Consider the following 17,882-nt stretch of genomic DNA (forward strand, 5'->3'; position numbering starts at 1 on the left):
ACAGTGGTGATAGTTTTTTAGCAACATTTGATTCCCTGACTGCTGTATGTAGCTGTGCTAGCAGAAACCTAGGTTCAAAGAACAATTGGTATTTCTATTGTTAGAGATGCTTTCCTTCAATTTACTGATTTCCTGCAATACCTTTTTCTTTAATATTTTTTTGATTTTTTGCTTCTTAGACTTTAGACACTTCAGCATGTTTTAATAGCCCAGCTGTCCTTAGTGGACAAATTCCGTGAGCACTTTACAGTCCAGAGGGGATATGGCATTAAATAAATTTACATTACTTATCTCTGCTACTGATTTGCTCCATAGTAAAACCAGCTGCTTTATCTTTCATGGCTCATAATTAATAGATGTCCTTTCTCAATTCTTTTAATAATTAAACTGTGCTGTATGGTAACAGATGCAGTTGCTAACTAATCAAATAATAGAGGCTGCAGGTTCAAGGGTATTTTGTTTGGTTTTGGTTAGACAGAATTCAGTAAGTGACAGGTATCTTTTTTTTTTCTTTCTTTCTTTCCAGAGTCAATTACTAAATGAGAACTGTTGCTGAAGTGTTGTTCAAATGCAGTGTAGAATCCAGACATCCTCTGCAAGAGTGGAGACCCTTGGAACATCATTTGTAGATACCAGGGTGGGTCTGCACCAGCTTCCCCAGCGTATGCTCACTCTGCCTTTATTTAGCCCAAGCCAAGCCTGTGTTGAGCCGTTGCCACTGCTGTTAGTGGATGGCTCACCAGCAGAGCCACATGTACAGATCCTGCTTCAGGCTGTTGTTGCACCCAAGGCACTAGGCCATGTGGTGAGGGAGGAACGTTGAGACACTGTGACTGGGGAGCAGCTCAGGCCTGGTGTAGGCAGCCTGAACTGGTTGTGTGCAGCTATGAATGCGGCAATGGGCTGTTTTCCCCAGCCTGCTAGGAAGATTCCTTAAGTGAGGGCCGTGCTGAAAGTTAACTAGCTCTGCATTCGGTTTACTAGAAATGGCACAGAACCAGCAAGATGACAAGAAGTGAAATTCAGAGATGCTGTCACGTTGCAGTGCTACCCTGGGTGAGGGAGGGGCAGTCTGAGCCAGACTGAAAGGGCTCACTGCGAGAACGCAGGGATGCCTGTGTTGGAGTTCCCATTTCTTTTGTAGGAGCTGTGGTTTCTGGTCTCCCAGCTAGCTAACTAGGATCTCACTAGGTGGAATAGGAGACTGCAAGGGATTTCTTCATTAATAATAATAATAATAATAAACACTTTAAATTTATCCTAAATTATGTGAATTAGGGAAATGTATATAAAAAGTTAAGAGTTTAATAGGCTTTAGCCAGAATGTAAGTGCCATTAAAATAGAATAATCCTAATGCCCCCACATAGACAACAGATTCTGGTTACGTCTTTTATCCTGCTGCGACTTGAGCTTTGTGACTGGCCTTTGCATTTTTTCTTATGCTTCAGTTAATTTCTAGCTCTGTGTGCACTCGCTTTAATTCCAGGACTTCATGTTTTTTGTCCTTTGGGCTTAAAAAAAACAAACCAAAACAAAACCAAACCTACCTTCAACCTCTTTTAAGAAGACAAATGAGATAACGCTGTTATACTGGGTTTTGGATATGTTCAGTGGTGTCCTGTGGTAGCAAGTGCCCCAAAGGGAACTTTCTATAGCGAAAACGAGGGTTAAGGCAAGGAAACATTGAAAATACCTCGGTATTTTTGTGTTGTCTCCTGTTCCAAAGTCACTGTGTAGTGTCTGCATTCAAAGATGCCCGGCTGCACAATTTTGTATTTATGGAAAGTTCTTCAGGTAACATCAAAACCAGCCTTATTTGGAACTTGAGTTTCTAAATTAGATAAGTTACTGATAACTATTTTAATATAAAGAGTAAGTGAATGACTATTTCTCAGAAGTGTATGCCTACAACTACTTTTGCTTTTTTCAAGCATGTCTTGTCGAGGCTGTTTTCTTAAGCAGCAAGAATTGAGGTTCACGTGGTGACCACTGGGTGTCACTATTGCTCCACAAAAGTGTCATCTGACACTCCTGTTGGATTTCGTGTTTTGCTGTTTTTGATAGTTATTTCTTCAGGCTGTAATCCTACAGAAAAGGATGAATCGAGTACAAAGATACTGCAATTTAAAGAATGTAAGAAGTGGATACTTCCTTCAAAGGCTTGAGAAGTATGTAGATGGGAGCGTTTAAATATAATGATATAAGTCTAGCGGTTGACAAAATACTGTCATGTAAATAAATTGAGTAACCGGGGCCATCAGACAAGTTTTGACAAGGTATTATATTTAGGAATATTTAGATTTTAAATGGAGCAGTGACTGATCCCTCTAATTATACAAGATTCCATCTGTAACTATAATAAATCAAGCTGCTAAAATTCATTCAATTCAGTGTGGGTTTTCCATAACAGTTGTAAGAAAAAATGTCTGGCATTGCAAAAATAACTGATATTTCTCCAGGCCTGAAAGTACAGCTTTAAAAGAAACAGTCTTCTCTTTTAGCCCTGTGATCTGCATGAGTTTTGAATGAAGTGTCTGCCCACCTGTTCTGGAGAAAACATTAATGGTCTGGTCTGCATGTTGCTATTACAGACTTCCTTCTCCTGTGAAGATGGTGCTGCTAGATCAATGCTGTAATTAAACTGCAAACATCTGTAAGTGTCTTTGATTTTCTATTTACAGCATACAGAAAATGTGGTATTGACCATAAGAGCATTACATTTTTCAGTATTTGGTGGGCACATAGGTGAACAGAGAATACATATTTTAGGAGGTGTGCGTGTTCACATCTTTGCAGAAAGCAGTCTTCTTTATGCTTCCTGTTGCTTTCTCTTTAAGCAGGTTCTGGTCATTGTTTTTCCTGCCATGGATTACTGTGCTTCTTCATAGAGCATATGATGTCTATACTTTTACTGTAATTATGATTATGAAATGCTTTCTTTGATTTGACTTAAAATTTCACTTAGAAGTTTAGAATTTGACTTTTGTCTTCCTGGATTCAGGGTTTCCACAGAATGTATCTCCTGTTAGGAGAAACTTATGTGACATCAGAATTATTTTCATCAGTAGAATAAGTACCGATCAATTGCAAGATTCCTCCTTGTTCCCCCAAATAAAAGCCTCAGAAGGCAAGAGGGTCATATGTTGCTTTTGAAAATTCATGCGAGCACACAGGTGAAAATAAATTGCTTCTTTTATTCTCCTCATATGTAGCTTTGGATAGCTTTCTCCTGAGTCCTAACAGCTATCAGGACTTTAAATATTGGTAGCAAGATACTTTTAAAGCATTATAACTAGCTCACCTAGCTAGTGCACAGCAGTGACATAATCATGTTACTGGCCTCAGAATGCTCAGTTGCTGACAAGTAGGCATCGGGACAGATCTTGGGGTTTTTATGCCTTGCTTCTCCCTCCTCTGAAATGGAAATGGGAGTGTTTACCATAGTGTCCTCCCTGTTAAAGGCATGTGCGCATGTGTGCTCGCATACCAAGGTTTCTGTGTTCTCCCAGCAGCTCCATGTTTCTGTTTTGCTGCATTGACCTCTCAGCTGGCAGTGACTCCTTTCCCAGCAAGCTGCACATTCCCCTTCCTCTGTGTAAGCTATTAAAACCAGATGCGCAGAAAGAAATCTGTTATGATGCACTTTTGTGGGCTGAGTTCATTCCTTAGTTAGAATGGTGGGCCGACTCTCATGAAAGCTGGGGGAAAAGCCCAAGAGGATTGAAATCCATTAAGTCTGAGCTAAACTCCCAGGCCTGATTTTATGTCTGGTACCTAAGTAAATTAAGTGCAACGTGGCCACATTCCAGGAGACCCCACACCATCCTGCAGTCCAGCCAAAAGCGAATTGATTTGGGTTCTGTTTGGGCTTGTGGTAGCTTTGGAAGAAGAAATTCGTAGGCAGAGTTCAGCATGTGATGATGTGGCACATACGTTCTCAATGTTTTTGGACCAATTGTTGACGAAGTTTTTGAAACTTCTTGTGGGATGTGCCCCTGTTATCAAGCTGTTGATTAAAAGAGCTCGGTACCATTTTGTTAGTTAATGACATTTTCTAGAAGAGCTCTAGATCACATACATGGCTTTGTAAACCACCAGTCCTCTACAGAGTGTGGGTGAGAAATCACTCCTCAGCCTTTTTGTTCTGGGGAAGGCCGTTGAAGGTGCTGAATGTCACCCTGCCTTGATGCTGCTGGAAATAACGATCATGCTGTTTCCTCAGGTCTCAATTCAGTTAAAAGTAGGACAGAAAGAGCTAAGACACTTTGTGTGGTCTGAGGTTTTCTGTGCCCAGGGGTCCTGTTTTGGGAGTGATAAGTGAAAGGGTGCTAGTTTGCATGCATGGTCTCAACTACGACCAGTTGTATGTCCGTTTTCCCAGAAGCAGCCTCTCCAAAACTTCCCTTCCTTTGGAGAACCAGCAAGTTAAGAAGTGGGCACCAGAGGCAAATTGAGTAACCAGCAGCTGAAGTGTTTAGGAAGTGGGGCTGCTTCATGAATTCTCTTGTCCTTGTGATGAGCAGCTGATGCTTAGGCTAACGTTCTGGCTAGTTTGGCTGCCATGGTTTCCTGTGCCTCGTAACTGTGGTGTGTGAAGTTGTGTGAGAATTGACTTCCCACAGAAACAGTTGACTTCACATGTTTCTTTGCATTCTTGCCCTGGGGCTGAGGGTCTTGTGACAAACCTCACAGCTAAACCGCAGGCACTGTCAGGGTCCAGTCAGCCTCCTGCCTTGAGATCTAAGCGGGCTGTTGTTGAAAGCCACAAGATGTCGCCTCTCTGTGTGTGCAGGCAGGGGTTAAGCATTATGAATTTGCAGTAGCCAGCCAGCTTTCCCATATAAGAGCACTGCACTCATTGGCTCTCTCTTTTACTGAGAAATCTATCTAGTCATTTCCTGTGCAAGCCCTTCTTCACTTTGCAAAAAGCTATACAGTTGAGTAAATAATAACAGTCAGCGGTTATTTCTTCTCACAGGCAGCCTGGATTCTCTCATGGACCACCACCAACTAGAAGTTCAACGCTGCACCATCAAAAGAATGCTAATATGAGCGTGGTCTTCTCTGCAGAAGAAGAGGGCTCTCACCCATGGATGTAAATAATTTTGGGTCTGCTTTCATGCTTATTAACACTTACTTGACTTGGTTTCTACGGAGAGATTATTTAACCTCTGAAGGATCAGTTGGGATTCCCCGTCAGATCAGTTCTTGGGTGGAGCTTGCAGCAACTTGGGGTAAGTGCTGTGCTCTTCCTCTTTTGACAGCAGGGCTTTTTTTGTGCTGCACTACTCAAAATGGCTTGGTAAAGTCGCAGAAGGAAACAGCTCTTGAGTAGAGAAGTGAAAGTTGAGCTGACAGAGTGAGCTGTCTGTTTCCTAGGAAAACACAAAGTGGATGTATATATTACGGGGTCTTTTTTTTTTTTCCAAGAACCATCTTGCTCTTGCTTTTAAACCAGACATTCTGTCTGTAAAAGACTGACAATAAATAACTCTCTTGAGCGCTGTGGAGAAATGGAAACTGCAGCTGAGAAATGATTTTGGGGAAAGGAAGACAGAAAACCACAAGCAAACTATTATGGAAGTACAAATAGCCCTCTGAAGGATTGGCAAATGTACCAGTAAGTGTTTCTGCGGAGAAAATAAGACTGAAACGGGATTGTAGGGTGTATGCTTGTGTGTACAGAGGAATGTTTGTCATTAGAGTACAGACTAAACTGAATGGCTGACTTATAATGGTTCGTCATGGAATCAGCCCTTGGATTTCTTGCTGTGAGCTGCATAAAGATGTTTTGTAGCTGTTTTCTGCCTAAATCTAACTATGCTTCCCTGCATCCTAATCTAAGCCAGAATGCTTATGCTGTGTCCGTTTACCTCTTTGCTGGTATAGGCTATGGAGTCTGGCTGTAGTCCCAGCAAGGGAGATTTCTCTTCAGAGAAAATCTGTTAACCATTTGGAGGGAGTACATGCGAATAAGACGGAGTTCTTAAGCTCTGGTTCAGGTTGGTAATCGTGGATGTTTCCCTGCTGCCTCATGAACTGTGTGAATATTTTGTCATATCCTGACTGCAGATAGCTTGAGTTGGGTGTGGACCTGATGAGACGTACCCAGATAAATATGAGGAGATGTTTCAAAAGGGTAAAAATGGAGTTCAGGCCATATTAGACAAGACAAGTGGGCTGGCTGGGTGCTCTGGTGAATACTGAGGCAGTCTTTACAGCAGATCTGGGTCCAGCTTTGCTCTTGTGGGTGCTGAGCTGTGTTAAGGCTCCGAATATCCATGCAGCACCTGGGGTGTGTATATTCCTGTGCTGTGGAGCTGAAAGTTCAAACCCACACTCACAGGGATAGCCAACACCGGGAAGATCTCTCACATTTTGCTCCAGTATGCACTGTAAAAATACTTGAGAGGAACATAATTTGTGCATATGTTTTCCCTGTAGAAATACTGCATATTATGACCAGCAGGAAACATGAACAAACTTAGTACTCTGTTCCAAAGGAAGCCTACAGTTAGTCTTATCTTTTAGCCACTTGGTGACTGGCCTGCATTGGCTGCACAGAGACAAGAACAACGATCATGGTCTCCTAAAGATCCACTCTCTTTGCCTTTTATGTAAGGAACCTGTGCTGTTGCCAACAGGTGAGGTAATCTCACAAAGGGGGTTCAGATGTTCTGCAGATGAATAGCCTGTATTTCGTGTGCTGCTGTTGGACTACTACTTCAGGGGTACCCCGTTTAAGACCTTGATCCTTTACTCAAATACTCCCAATTGTGCAGAGTTTTACTGAATATCTCTCTCAAGAGACATGTAGCCAATTGTAGGAACACTGGATGTGGAAACATGCTTTTCTGTATGTCTTTGCCACACAGTACACATTCTAGGTTTGTGAACAAATTGTGTAAATTCTACCACTCCCTTACAGGTTTAATCTCCCCGTGGGGAACGTCTGGTGATCTGCAAGACCATCTCTGCTAGAAATGGATAACTTCACAAACGGGCAGCCAGGCCCAGGTCAGCGGAACAGGTTGATGGGATTGCTAGAAACAGATGACAGTATCCCTGAAGATAAACCTACATCGAGTAAAAAGGAAGAAAGGTCAGGGCTACACGGAAAGAAAGGAGAGCCTCAGCCCTTGGAGACACCTTACCAGAAGGAAAGCAGTGACTTCCCTCCTCAAGTCAAGATTAATCTGAACTATCGGCCTGGACTTGTCAGCAAGTGAGTGACTGTTGGTTATTTGGCAAGGGTGGGATTCCTGTTGATCTGTACTGACCCGTGCTGGTATAATATATCCTGTCCCTTGCCAATAAGCTTTACGAAAATGGAAAGTAAAATTGCCAATTCAGGAATATTATAGGCATCTTGTGGGAGGTAGTAAAAGGTAGAAGGGAACATATCAGCCTTTTCCTTCTGCACCTGGAAGGTAAGTGTATGGTGTGTGTTGTGTATTTGGGGTTTAGCTGAACCAAATAGTACCAAATAAGCCAAGCTGGGTGTAAGAGCAACTTAGCATGGAGCCCTATACAACTGAACTGTTCTTGCCGGGGAGGGATGTAAACTAGCTAGCTTATACAGCGCTTCACACCCTGTGATGGGACTGATTCTGATCCTGTAGCTATCTTGAGCTTCTCTTTCTGTGCTCTGGATATGTTCCAGGGTTGCACATCAGACTGGATCTGGGACGAGCTCCAGCTGATGGAAACAGCAGTCACTTAAAAGCATTGTGGGAAATAACTGTCTCTATTTTTCCTTTAACTCAAAAATAAAATAGTTGTTTTTATGTCAAACTCTTTTGCCTCCCTCCTTTCTTATACCAGCCCTCTAAAACTTATTGCGCACTCTTGTATTGTGCTCTCCAGAACTTCTTAACACTTTGCATCTCTTCTGCAGCCAGAAGGACCCCAATCGCTTTGACAGAGACAGGCTTTTCAGCGCAGTCTCGAGAGGCAGCCCTGAGGCACTGAACGGCTTACTTGAGTACTTGAGGAGGACCTCGAAATTTCTCACCAATTCTGAATACACAGGTAGATTCCTACTCAGTACTTCATAAAATGGGTGAGCAGAGGTAGCACTTGTTAATGTAGGACTGGAAAGCAAGGCAATTTGCTCTTGGTTTTTTTTTTTTTTTTTTTTTTTTTTTTTTTTTACTTTCTCCAGCTTTCTGTCTATTCTTTTATTTTCCTAATGTCCATCTGAGGTCAGAGAATGCCATTAATTATATATTTCCTACGGCTCTACTGCAGACTGAAAATACTGAGGCCCTTAAAGTAACTATTGTGTTTGGTCCTACAGTGACAGTTAAGTCCAGGGCACACTGAATCAGGTAATACAGGTGTGTGTGAAGCACATCCATAAACTGTTTGCTTTTTTTCCTACTAGATGCAAAGACTGGGAAGACCTGCTTAATGAAAGCCCTGCTGAATTTAAAAAATGGAAAAAATGACACAATCCCACTGTTGCTGGAAATAGACCAAAAGACACAGAATCCCAGGCCACTCGTCAATGTGGCATGCTCTGACTGTTACTACAGAGGTAAGGTTTTGCTGATGCTGTGTCAGCTGAGTCTTCCCATCAGGCAGGTGAGATGTGCCAATACAACAAAAAGAAAGGGAACTGGTGTTTATGTGCAATGCCATTCCAGAGTTCTGGAGCAATTACAGTAACAGCCTGCTCACCCTTTAGATCTGATTTCTGGTTCTGGTACTGTCATTTTCAGCCTTGAATTACACACTTCAATTCTACAACTTTGTTTTTAGTCTATAAAACAGAAATGATACATGTTTAATGAACCCACAAATGAGAGGATTTGCTTAGGAAATAGGAAAGCCTAGAAAGCATTTCTAAAAGTGAAAAAGGAATACTGTATAGCTGTTAAAGAGTGAGTTCTGCTCGCTAGGTTATCCTTTTAATAGCAGATATGCAACATAGTCATGTACATGTATGGTTGTCTTTATCCTCCTCTCACAGCTCTTTGGAATTTTAGTACCAGACAGGGGGAATTGTCTGGTTTTGCACTGAATTCCTGATAGTCCTGGGGCTTGTTTTCTAGCTCTGTGTTTGCAGTGTGCTCTTCCAATAAAGTTTTTGAAAGTTATCAGTTGTCGCCCACCCTCTGCCCAGCACTGAGACTGTAGGATTGCTGTGCAGAACATAAAGCAGCTATGGAAACAGTGTTTTACTGAAGAGTCCTTTGCCTGTTCCCTCGGGTATTGGCAATGAGTTACAGGTTTTGCTTGTTTCTGTAGGCCAGACAGCACTCCATATTGCCATAGAAAAAAGGAGCCTGGACTTAGTGAAACTTCTGGTAGAGAATGGAGCTGATGTCCATGCCAGAGCCCATGGCGAATTCTTCAGGAAGAAGAAAGAGGGAGTTTGCTTTTATTTTGGTGAGTCAGTGTGGAACACATTCCTTTGTTTTTTTAATGCCTTATTCAATGACACTAGTTCTAGCTGGGTTTGTCCCTCTGTGCATGAATTACCATCTTCACTGTCCTGCAATCAAGGAGCTCTTCACTTAATTGAATGGCTGGATTTCACAGACCAAGGTGTCCAATGAGCATTTGACATCATGTTTGGTTTTATGTATTTAATCTCATCCAAGGGGCTTCAGACAGAGACAAATGCAAGGTTAGTGCAGTCAAATTAAGAGTCTGGGAAAATGCTCCCAAAAATAAGGAGTAACTGTTTACTGTAGAATCCTTAATGAATCTAGAGATGCTGGAAAAGAATTTGTTCTGTGGTCCAGTGGTAAAACTGCAGGCTATATTTTCCCAGGATTGCTTTTTTATTGCTTTAAATTTGTTTTTTGCCCTTCCTGCTTCCCTTCTAACTACTGTCCTAATCTCTTCAGGTGAACTTCCCCTCTCCCTGGCTGCTTGTACCAACCAGCTTGAGGTGGTAGAATATCTTCTATACAACCCTCACCAAAAAGCCAGGCTCCAGGAGCAAGATACACAGGGCAATACAGTTCTGCATGCCCTGGTGATGATTGCAGATGACACTGAGGAGAACACCAAGTTTGTGAGCACAGTATACGTTGAGATCTTGAAGGCAGGTGTGAAGGTTGACCCAACATGGAAACTGGAGGAGATAGTGAACTATGACGGATTAAATCCTCTGCAGCTTGCTGCCAAGACAGGCAAAGTGGAGGTAAAGACAAGTAGAGGGAATTCCTGGGGTTGCTGAGAAACGAGGGTGACTGTAGCACACATACTCAGCCTAGCAGTTTGATGTAGCATTGCCTTGCACCCAACCTGTCGTAAAGCTGCTGATAGTGGCAGTCCCACAGGAGACATAAAGGAGGCCTCCTCCTGGCTGCTCCAGTCAGTGTCCTGCTGAGCCCCAGCTGGCTGCTGCTGCTGTGTCCCAGCCAAGGTAGCCAGTCTGGTCTGAAATTGGTTCTGCTCCTGGAAGAGCTAATACAAGGTGTAGTTAGGTTGCCTGCTTTTAGCCAGTCTGGTGTTTGGATACAACAAAGTGTATAATGCAAAAAGCAAGACATTCTTTGTTTGAAGGTGATTTGTGTATGCTTGGGCTAGTCTGTATCTTCCTCAAATACACATTTTTCTGGTATGAGTCTGGTTTCTCTTCAGATCTTCAAACACATCATCCAAAGAGAGATCAAAGACCCAGTGTACAGGCACCTGTCACGCAAGTTCACTGAATGGACATATGGGCCCATCCACGTCTCCCTCTATGACTTGTCCTCTCTAGACAGCTTTGAGGAAAACTCTGTGCTGGAGATTCTGGCATACAGCAGTGACACGCCGGTGAGTGCTTTTTACTAAAAGTTGAAGACAGCAACATTTTTTTCTACCTGTTTATATTGTTGCTATATAATTATGCAAATTTCAAGTTAATGTGATCTTCTGTATGGTCATTTCTCTGGAAAACAAATGCATGGTGAAGTATTTGCATATCTTATTGTTTGTAATTTGTTTAGAATGCCTCTGATAATCTATAAAATGAGAGGTGTTTTTGATCCTTTGGTTGTCCTAAGCTGACGTTTGTTCAAATACCATGGTGAAGCCAAGCAGAATTAAATTCCTATGGGATGGTTGATTTTCTTCATACTGAAAGGCCTGATTGAATAAACCCTTAGGGATACCCTAATTGCAGCCACTGAACTCTAACACTGAAAAAGACAACCAACTGGTGAATTTGCATTCCTGTTGACACATAGATGCATTTATTGTTGTTGGTGGTGTTTTTCTGGTTTGATTGTTTTTTCTTCTTTATAGAATCGGTACAAGATGGTGGTTTTGGAGCCACTGAACAAATTGCTTCAGCAAAAGTGGGAAACATTTGCTTCCAAGAGATTCTACTTCAGTTTTATCTCATACTTGTCATTCATGATCATATTTACAGCCATTGCCTACTATCAGCCCTTACGGGTAAAGGTAAGCCCAGTGTTCTTTTATCTAGCAAGGCCTGGATGGATGGAGATGTGTTTTAAAAGGCTTGGGGTGGTTATCATCACTACTGCTGTCTGTCTGCAGTATTTTTTTTTTCTTTTCTTGCAGCCTTCATTTCCAGTGGAGTTCACGGCCGGAGGCTTCCTGTGGGTCTCTGGACTGATAATTATCTTGCTAGGAGGCATTTATCTAATTTTTGCTCAGGTATTGGGATCTCTCATCTAGTTTCATTGTAAGAAAGAAAACACAAAACGAAACATTACTGACATAAAGGCAACGGATTTGGTTCTCCTGACATTAGGATGTGCAAGTGGATGGCAGGAGAGGATCCTGCTCTGAGACACAGTATCAGTGGGATCTAGCAATGACAGGGTGGCACAAGCCAGGTTCCTGCACAAGAGGAAGAATAGGCTCACAACAGTAAATAATTAGGAGGGGCTTTTGTGATTTACGATACTAAAATGCATCCTTAGCATTTAATGCTATTAATGCTATTGATAAACCTATAGGGCTGAGCCGTTAGTTAGCCCTTGTTTGTCCTTGATCTTTTATAAATTATGGCCTTGTTTTCATCTTGGAAGAGTGGGAAATTTGGGATCTTGAAAATGAAAGCTTGAGGAGAAGCTTATGGAGCAAGTCTCTCTCCTGTTCAATAAGCTATGCCAGGCAGGAATCAACCTCAAACGTGCTTTGTTGTTCTAATGAATGGCTACCATTGATTTTTCTCTCTTAGAGTCTGTACCTGCGGAGGAGACGCCAGTCCCTGAAGACTATGTGTTCTGACAGCTGTATTGAGATCTTGATGTATGTCTCTTGAGGTTTTTAGTGCAATGAAAGCACGGGTGAAATTGGTTCTCTGCTGTGTGCAGCTAAGTTGCCCTAACATTACTAGAGAGATGGTGAGCAGGAAAGATTGATTCTCTGCCACTGTCTCCTCTTTCCATCCCTACCCTGCTTGTTTCTCCTACCTGCTGCATCTTGTCGTAACCCTTTGTTGTAATGGACTTTTCTGGGTAGGGTCTGTCTTTGGATTTGGTCAGAACATAGTAAAGGCCAGGTCTTCAATTATTTGACAGTTAAAAAAAAAAGTTAGAAAAAGAACTCAAGTTTTTAATCGCACAGCCTCTGTGGCTCAGGTTTCATCAAAAGGAGATAATTTCTCATTTTCCTGTAGAGAAATGTTCAGATGCATGTGTTTGCATGTATATTTGCATGTATTCATACGTGAAAATTCTTTTGTATTTCATAGTAGTTGCATTTGTTATAGCAAACAGTTAAGAGTTTCTGTACTGTGAGATTAACCAGTTCATAACAAAACTGCAACAGCGTATGGGTTTGGTTATAACAGGATTTGCTTATATAAACTATGTGTCTGATTAGCTGTGACTTTATATGCTCCACGTAGCCTGGAAAAATGTGTTTGCTTTTCCTTGCATAACAGAACAGATCTGCAAATGGGCCTTTTTGTTGAAGTAAGTCAGTGTGTCACTCACTCTTCTTCTCTCCAGCTTCATCCAGGCTTTCTCATTGCTGTTGTCAGCAGTCCTGTATGGTGCAAGTTCAGAAAACTACGTGGCGGTGATGGTGTTCTCCCTGCTTTTGGGATGGGTGAACATGCTGTATTACACTCGGGGCTTTCAGCGCACCGGGATTTACAGTGTCATGATACAGAAGGTCAGTACTTGGAAGAAACTTTGTGAAAAACTTTTAGGTGTGGAGAACTAATAGAAGTGCTGCAATTATGTTTATTCTCTCAGGACCATGAAAACCATAATAGAATTGATATACTGAGTCTGGAAATAAAGAAGTTGCAGAAGGAGATTAGATTGATTTCTTCAAGGAAGCATAGTTGTAGCAAGCCACTAGTTTGATTATCTTTGATTATAGCAAGTTAGAGCAGCTGACACTTACCTTTTAGTCAGAAAGCGATTCAAAACTAACAGTCAAAGTCAGCATGAGTTCCCTGGAACTGTTATGCTTGGGCTGAGAAGTGTTTTCAGGTCTATATGGGAGTCTGGGATTAGAAAGGCAAGGTAGAGCAGAAGTGAAATGAGGTGCCAGAGAAGGATTCTAATCACCACTTGTGTGAAACCCAATGGAAATAGAAAAGAAAGAGCCATGTGTGTTGAAGTGATTTGGAAACAGCCATACTGGGGAATTGACACAATTATTTATTAGTTTCAAAGAGCCTATTCATACAAATATAAAAACAAATATGTTCTTGTAGTGCTCTCAGGTTAAGTTCTCAAAACTGTTACTTCCATGAGGAAGTAACATGCGCTGGTAGTTTCTTAAACTGAACAAAGGCATTTTCTGCTTGCTTTTTGTGTTGGCATTGTTACAGGGGTTTGTTTTATGACTTGTGAGAACAGGAGATACTCTTGGTGATTTCATGTGAGATAAAGAATGGCGTTTCCTTCTGATTTATTTTAGACTATCCTGAGAGATCTGCTGCGTTTCCTCTTGGTTTATATGATCTTCCTCTTTGGCTTTGCTGCAGGTAACAACTTAAATCAACATCATGTTATAGGCTGGGCTGCAAGAAGTAACGTTTTTCTAAGGAGGATTAATTTTTTTTTTTTTCTCATAGCTCTGGTTACCCTGATGGGGGATGCTCCTTCACTGTCTCAGAACAAGTCTGTTGCTCAGATGGAGAATGCTGGAAGCCATGCTATGTACGGGGGGGCTGCTCAGCGTCTCCCTGGAGCTCTTCAAGATCACCATTGGGATGGGTGACCTGGATTTCCAGGAACATGCCAGATTCAGATACTTCGTCATGCTTCTGCTGCTGCTTTTCGTGATCCTCACTTATGTTCTTTTGCTCAACATGCTGATTGCGCTCATGAGCGAGACTGTCACTGATATTTCTGGTGATAGCAAAAGCGTCTGGAAGCTGCAGGTGAGAGACAGTGCTGCTCAGCAGTTTTGTCATGGTCCAAAGTCCTACTTGAGTCTCATAAATTTAGAGGTGACAGTACCTTGTCCTGAACCTCAGTTGTAAAATTCTCTTTTTTATATAAATTTACCGCCGGCAGGATAAACCCTAACATCATTTTACGTGTATTTGAAATTCATACTGTTTGCCTGACTACTAGTCGGTTCAGATCCACATGCATAATTAACTTGAGAGAATTATATTTTTTTGTCTGATAATGTTAAGCTAAGGAACACTTTGGGGTTGAGCTGAGTGATTTTCCAAGTCAAAGTACTTGCTGATTCAGGAAGGTTTAATCAAAATGAGGGGCTGGGCTCTGTACGCCCTGTTTTCTCCCTGACATGGACTTCTTCTTTCAGAGGGCTATTGCTATTCTGGAAATAGAGAAGGCCTGGTTGTGGCGCCAAGGTGGGAAGAGGAGATCTGGCTGCTTTATGTCAGTGGGCCTCAATAAGAAAGATGAGAGATGGTGCTTCAGGTAAGACAGATGTACCAGTACCCCTTAAACTCCAGCCTAGTAATGGATTCCCCTGAACCACCACAGTGAACATCAGGGCTGACTTGGCAGAGGGACCCAATCACATGTTCCTCGGTACATGGAAATTGGCTGGTGATTGCAGCGCTGGAAGTTCAAAAGCAAGTCACCAAGACGTGTGCTGCCTAACCTGCATCTGTGCAGGTGGTTATGGTGGCAGGGTGTCTGCAAGGATGCTTTCTTCTCTGCTGAGAGTAAAGCCGCGTGCAGAGCGGTCTGTAGTGGGAGGTCTGCAGGCTGGTAGCCCCTTAGCTCAGGAGCATGCAACATGAGAGCAACACGAGGGGGCAGCACTCCTCCCCTCGCATGGGGGCTGGAAGAGCAGATGAACTTTTTTCCACCCAGCAAAACAAAACGCTAGCACCACTTCTGTAACTTGAGGGCGTTATGTACTGTGAAACGAGTATAGCAAGTGGAATCTAAGATGCTCCTTTGTATTAAGTATATTCCCTGGGAGGAACTGGAGTACTTTAAAGCAACCAAATTACATAGACCAGCATACCAAATGCAGGGGAAAGATACTTACCTCACAGAGCTTAGACTACAGAAGATCTTTACTCAAGGAAAAGCTCTGTAGGTGCCATTGCTACATTGGGACTGTGTTGGCAGGATGGAGCTGGGTTGGGATGCTGCAGGACAATGAGATCTGGGCTGAAATGCTGTGTTCCATGCATCAGTGTCTTTTGCATTTTGTTTCTCCAGAGTAGAGGAAATTAAATGGACAAATTGGGCAAAGGAGGTGGGAGTTCTTAAGGAGGACCCTGGAAACACCAGTGATTCAGAAATAAATCCAGAAGGTAAACCAAATCATGAAGAAAGTTCTTCAGTATCCTTTTGGTTTCCTGCTCGGCAACTATTCTTTGCATGTTATGTCTTCGGTGACAAATTTTAGGCAGGCCAGCTCCTGAGATTGCTTCAAAGTATCCCTCAATAGTAGCATCACTTGTGAGCTGAGCAAATAAAGAATCAGAGTAGGTATGTGCCTGGTTGGAGTTCAGGAAAAAACAATGAGAACGAAGGACATGCCATTCCAATTTATCCCTGGTGGAAGTGCTGCTGAGAGATACGAGAGGTGTTCTTCCCTCTGACTTGGATCAGCAGCCAAAATGCATGTTGCTTTTGGTAAGAAAGGTAAAATTTAGGTCCACTCATACTGCAAATGTTAAAAATCAAAGCTTTTACAACATAAGTCAGGGAACTAATGCTGGCAACTTTGACAAATTCTGCCTTAGATCGTTGTGTTTGCTTCCCTCCTTATACCTGGGAAGCAGCTCTCTGTGGAGAATGGGGAGCTGTTAATTTCACTAGAAATATTTTACTCAGTGGTGGAACTTGGTCAGAATCTCTACTGGAGTTAAGCACAGCCTCCTGCTCTTTCAGCAAAAGTTCTTCCTTGATGCCGGTATTCTAGGAATGGGGAGGTTACAGCACTTAAAGTAATTTATCTAGTATATGTTGGGTTTTCCCTAAACCTGCACTCTTCTAAAAACTGGATCCCTTTGCCAGCTTCCTGCTGACAAAGGGCTGCTGTTTTTATGTCTCCTGCTATAGAGACAAGATCAAGGAAACAGGTGCCACAGAAACAACTGAGATCAGCTGTTTCAGAGGAGCAGTCACTACTGCAGCCCCAGCTATCAGCAACTGAGATGATGCCTCTAGAGGGACAAACCAGAAATCTTTAGCGTCTTCAAAGGAGTAGTCTTCCTATAGCAGCTTGAAGAATTGAAGGCATTGTCAGTATTAAAGTGCATTTCACCGAAGACTGTGGTTCAGCCTGTGGCTTTAAGTGTTTTCATGCACTTTAATTATGAATTTCCTCTGAAGAAGCCATTTTATCTCAACCTTCTCTGCCTGACACTTTCTTATTACTATGTTTAAAGGTGCAAGAGCAAGATCATAGTGGCAGTGGGGAGTGGCCTTTGGGAGGGCAGTGCTTTGTCAGCTGCATAGAAATAATGCTGTTTGCCATAAAGAAGTGAAGGATGGAGTTGACCTGCCTAAGAATGGGTTGACTTATTCTTTTGTCACAAGAGACTGCACTGAAGTGCTTTGGAATAAAGAGTATTTTAGAGGCGTAAAGAGTTGCCAAGGATGTAGCTGGTTTCTCTGCAAAACACTACTGGTGTGAGATGTGAATGGACAAATATTCTAGCTTCAGTCATCAAGAGCCATACTAAATCTTTGTCTTAGTACCTACTAAGTCTTTGTCTTAGTGTCTGCAGAGCTGGGTGTTTAGACCACATCAGATTTCCCGTTTTATGGTATGGTACTGAAAGCATTTGCACGATGTGCACGTCACTTAAAAACAGAAGTGATGTGAATCTTCTGGAACTGTAACCTCATAAGGTGAATTTCTGAAACATCTGCGCTTAAGAGGTTGCTTTCTCTCTGTAGAAAACAGCAGTAGGATCCTGCACATCACTTCTGAGAGAGAGAGGGGCCAAAATGCTTCATGTGGTTAACATTTCCTGTCAGTCTTAGTGGGTTTCCTACCCTGTTGTAAATGGCTACAAGAACTTAATTGTTTCCCACCACTTCATGGTGGGTAACATCTTAAACTCTGAGAGGAGAAAAAAAAAAAAGAAACTGTCTCACTTCCAGCCTGTATTTAAAAATAACGTAATATTTCTGTAAACTATCAGTATAGCAACTTTATTTAATTGAAAGTGTTCATCCTTGGATGTATTTTCAGAGCCTCAGCCTCTTCCAAAAAGAAATAGGAGATGTGATCAGTGTGGACTATTAGGTGTTATCAAATTCCTTGTTATATTTCACTCAGTACTGTGATGACCTCGCTGCCATGCAAGTTAACTCTTGTTTTCCATGCCTCATGCCAGTTTCTGCAGCCACATCTGAAACTGTAACAGACTATGTTGCATTGGATGCATGCTTCGTAGAAGGAATGGATAGTGATAAACTTGAAAAAGCTGCAGACTGCAAATGCTGGCAGCACCTTTCCTTCAGTAAGATAAACTATGCAAGTCAAGATC

The 17,882-nt window shown here is 42.2% G+C and overlaps 1 protein-coding gene across 1 annotated transcript; it reads left to right on the forward strand.

The window, feature by feature from the left end:
- The first annotated feature begins 526 nt into the window (after nucleotides 1-526).
- LOC118255061 (transient receptor potential cation channel subfamily V member 2-like) lies at nucleotides 527-16,971 on the forward strand. Its single transcript, XM_035560979.2, is given in 20 exon segments — nucleotides 527-637; nucleotides 2,593-2,654; nucleotides 4,980-5,235; nucleotides 5,891-6,003; nucleotides 6,930-7,226; nucleotides 7,899-8,032; nucleotides 8,388-8,540; nucleotides 9,254-9,394; nucleotides 9,859-10,157; nucleotides 10,601-10,777; nucleotides 11,249-11,407; nucleotides 11,531-11,626; nucleotides 12,156-12,226; nucleotides 12,931-13,096; nucleotides 13,856-13,922; nucleotides 14,013-14,101; nucleotides 14,103-14,321; nucleotides 14,717-14,835; nucleotides 15,595-15,689; nucleotides 16,444-16,971. Coding segments are annotated over 16 exon segments (2,358 nt in total). The 5' UTR covers nucleotides 527-637; nucleotides 2,593-2,654; nucleotides 4,980-5,235; nucleotides 5,891-6,003; nucleotides 6,930-6,984; the 3' UTR covers nucleotides 16,575-16,971.
- The last annotated feature ends 911 nt before the right edge of the window (nucleotides 16,972-17,882 follow it).

Source organism: Cygnus atratus, chromosome 20, assembly GCF_013377495.2.
Source record: "Cygnus atratus isolate AKBS03 ecotype Queensland, Australia chromosome 20, CAtr_DNAZoo_HiC_assembly, whole genome shotgun sequence".
NCBI classification, from domain to species: Eukaryota; Metazoa; Chordata; class Aves; order Anseriformes; family Anatidae; genus Cygnus; species Cygnus atratus.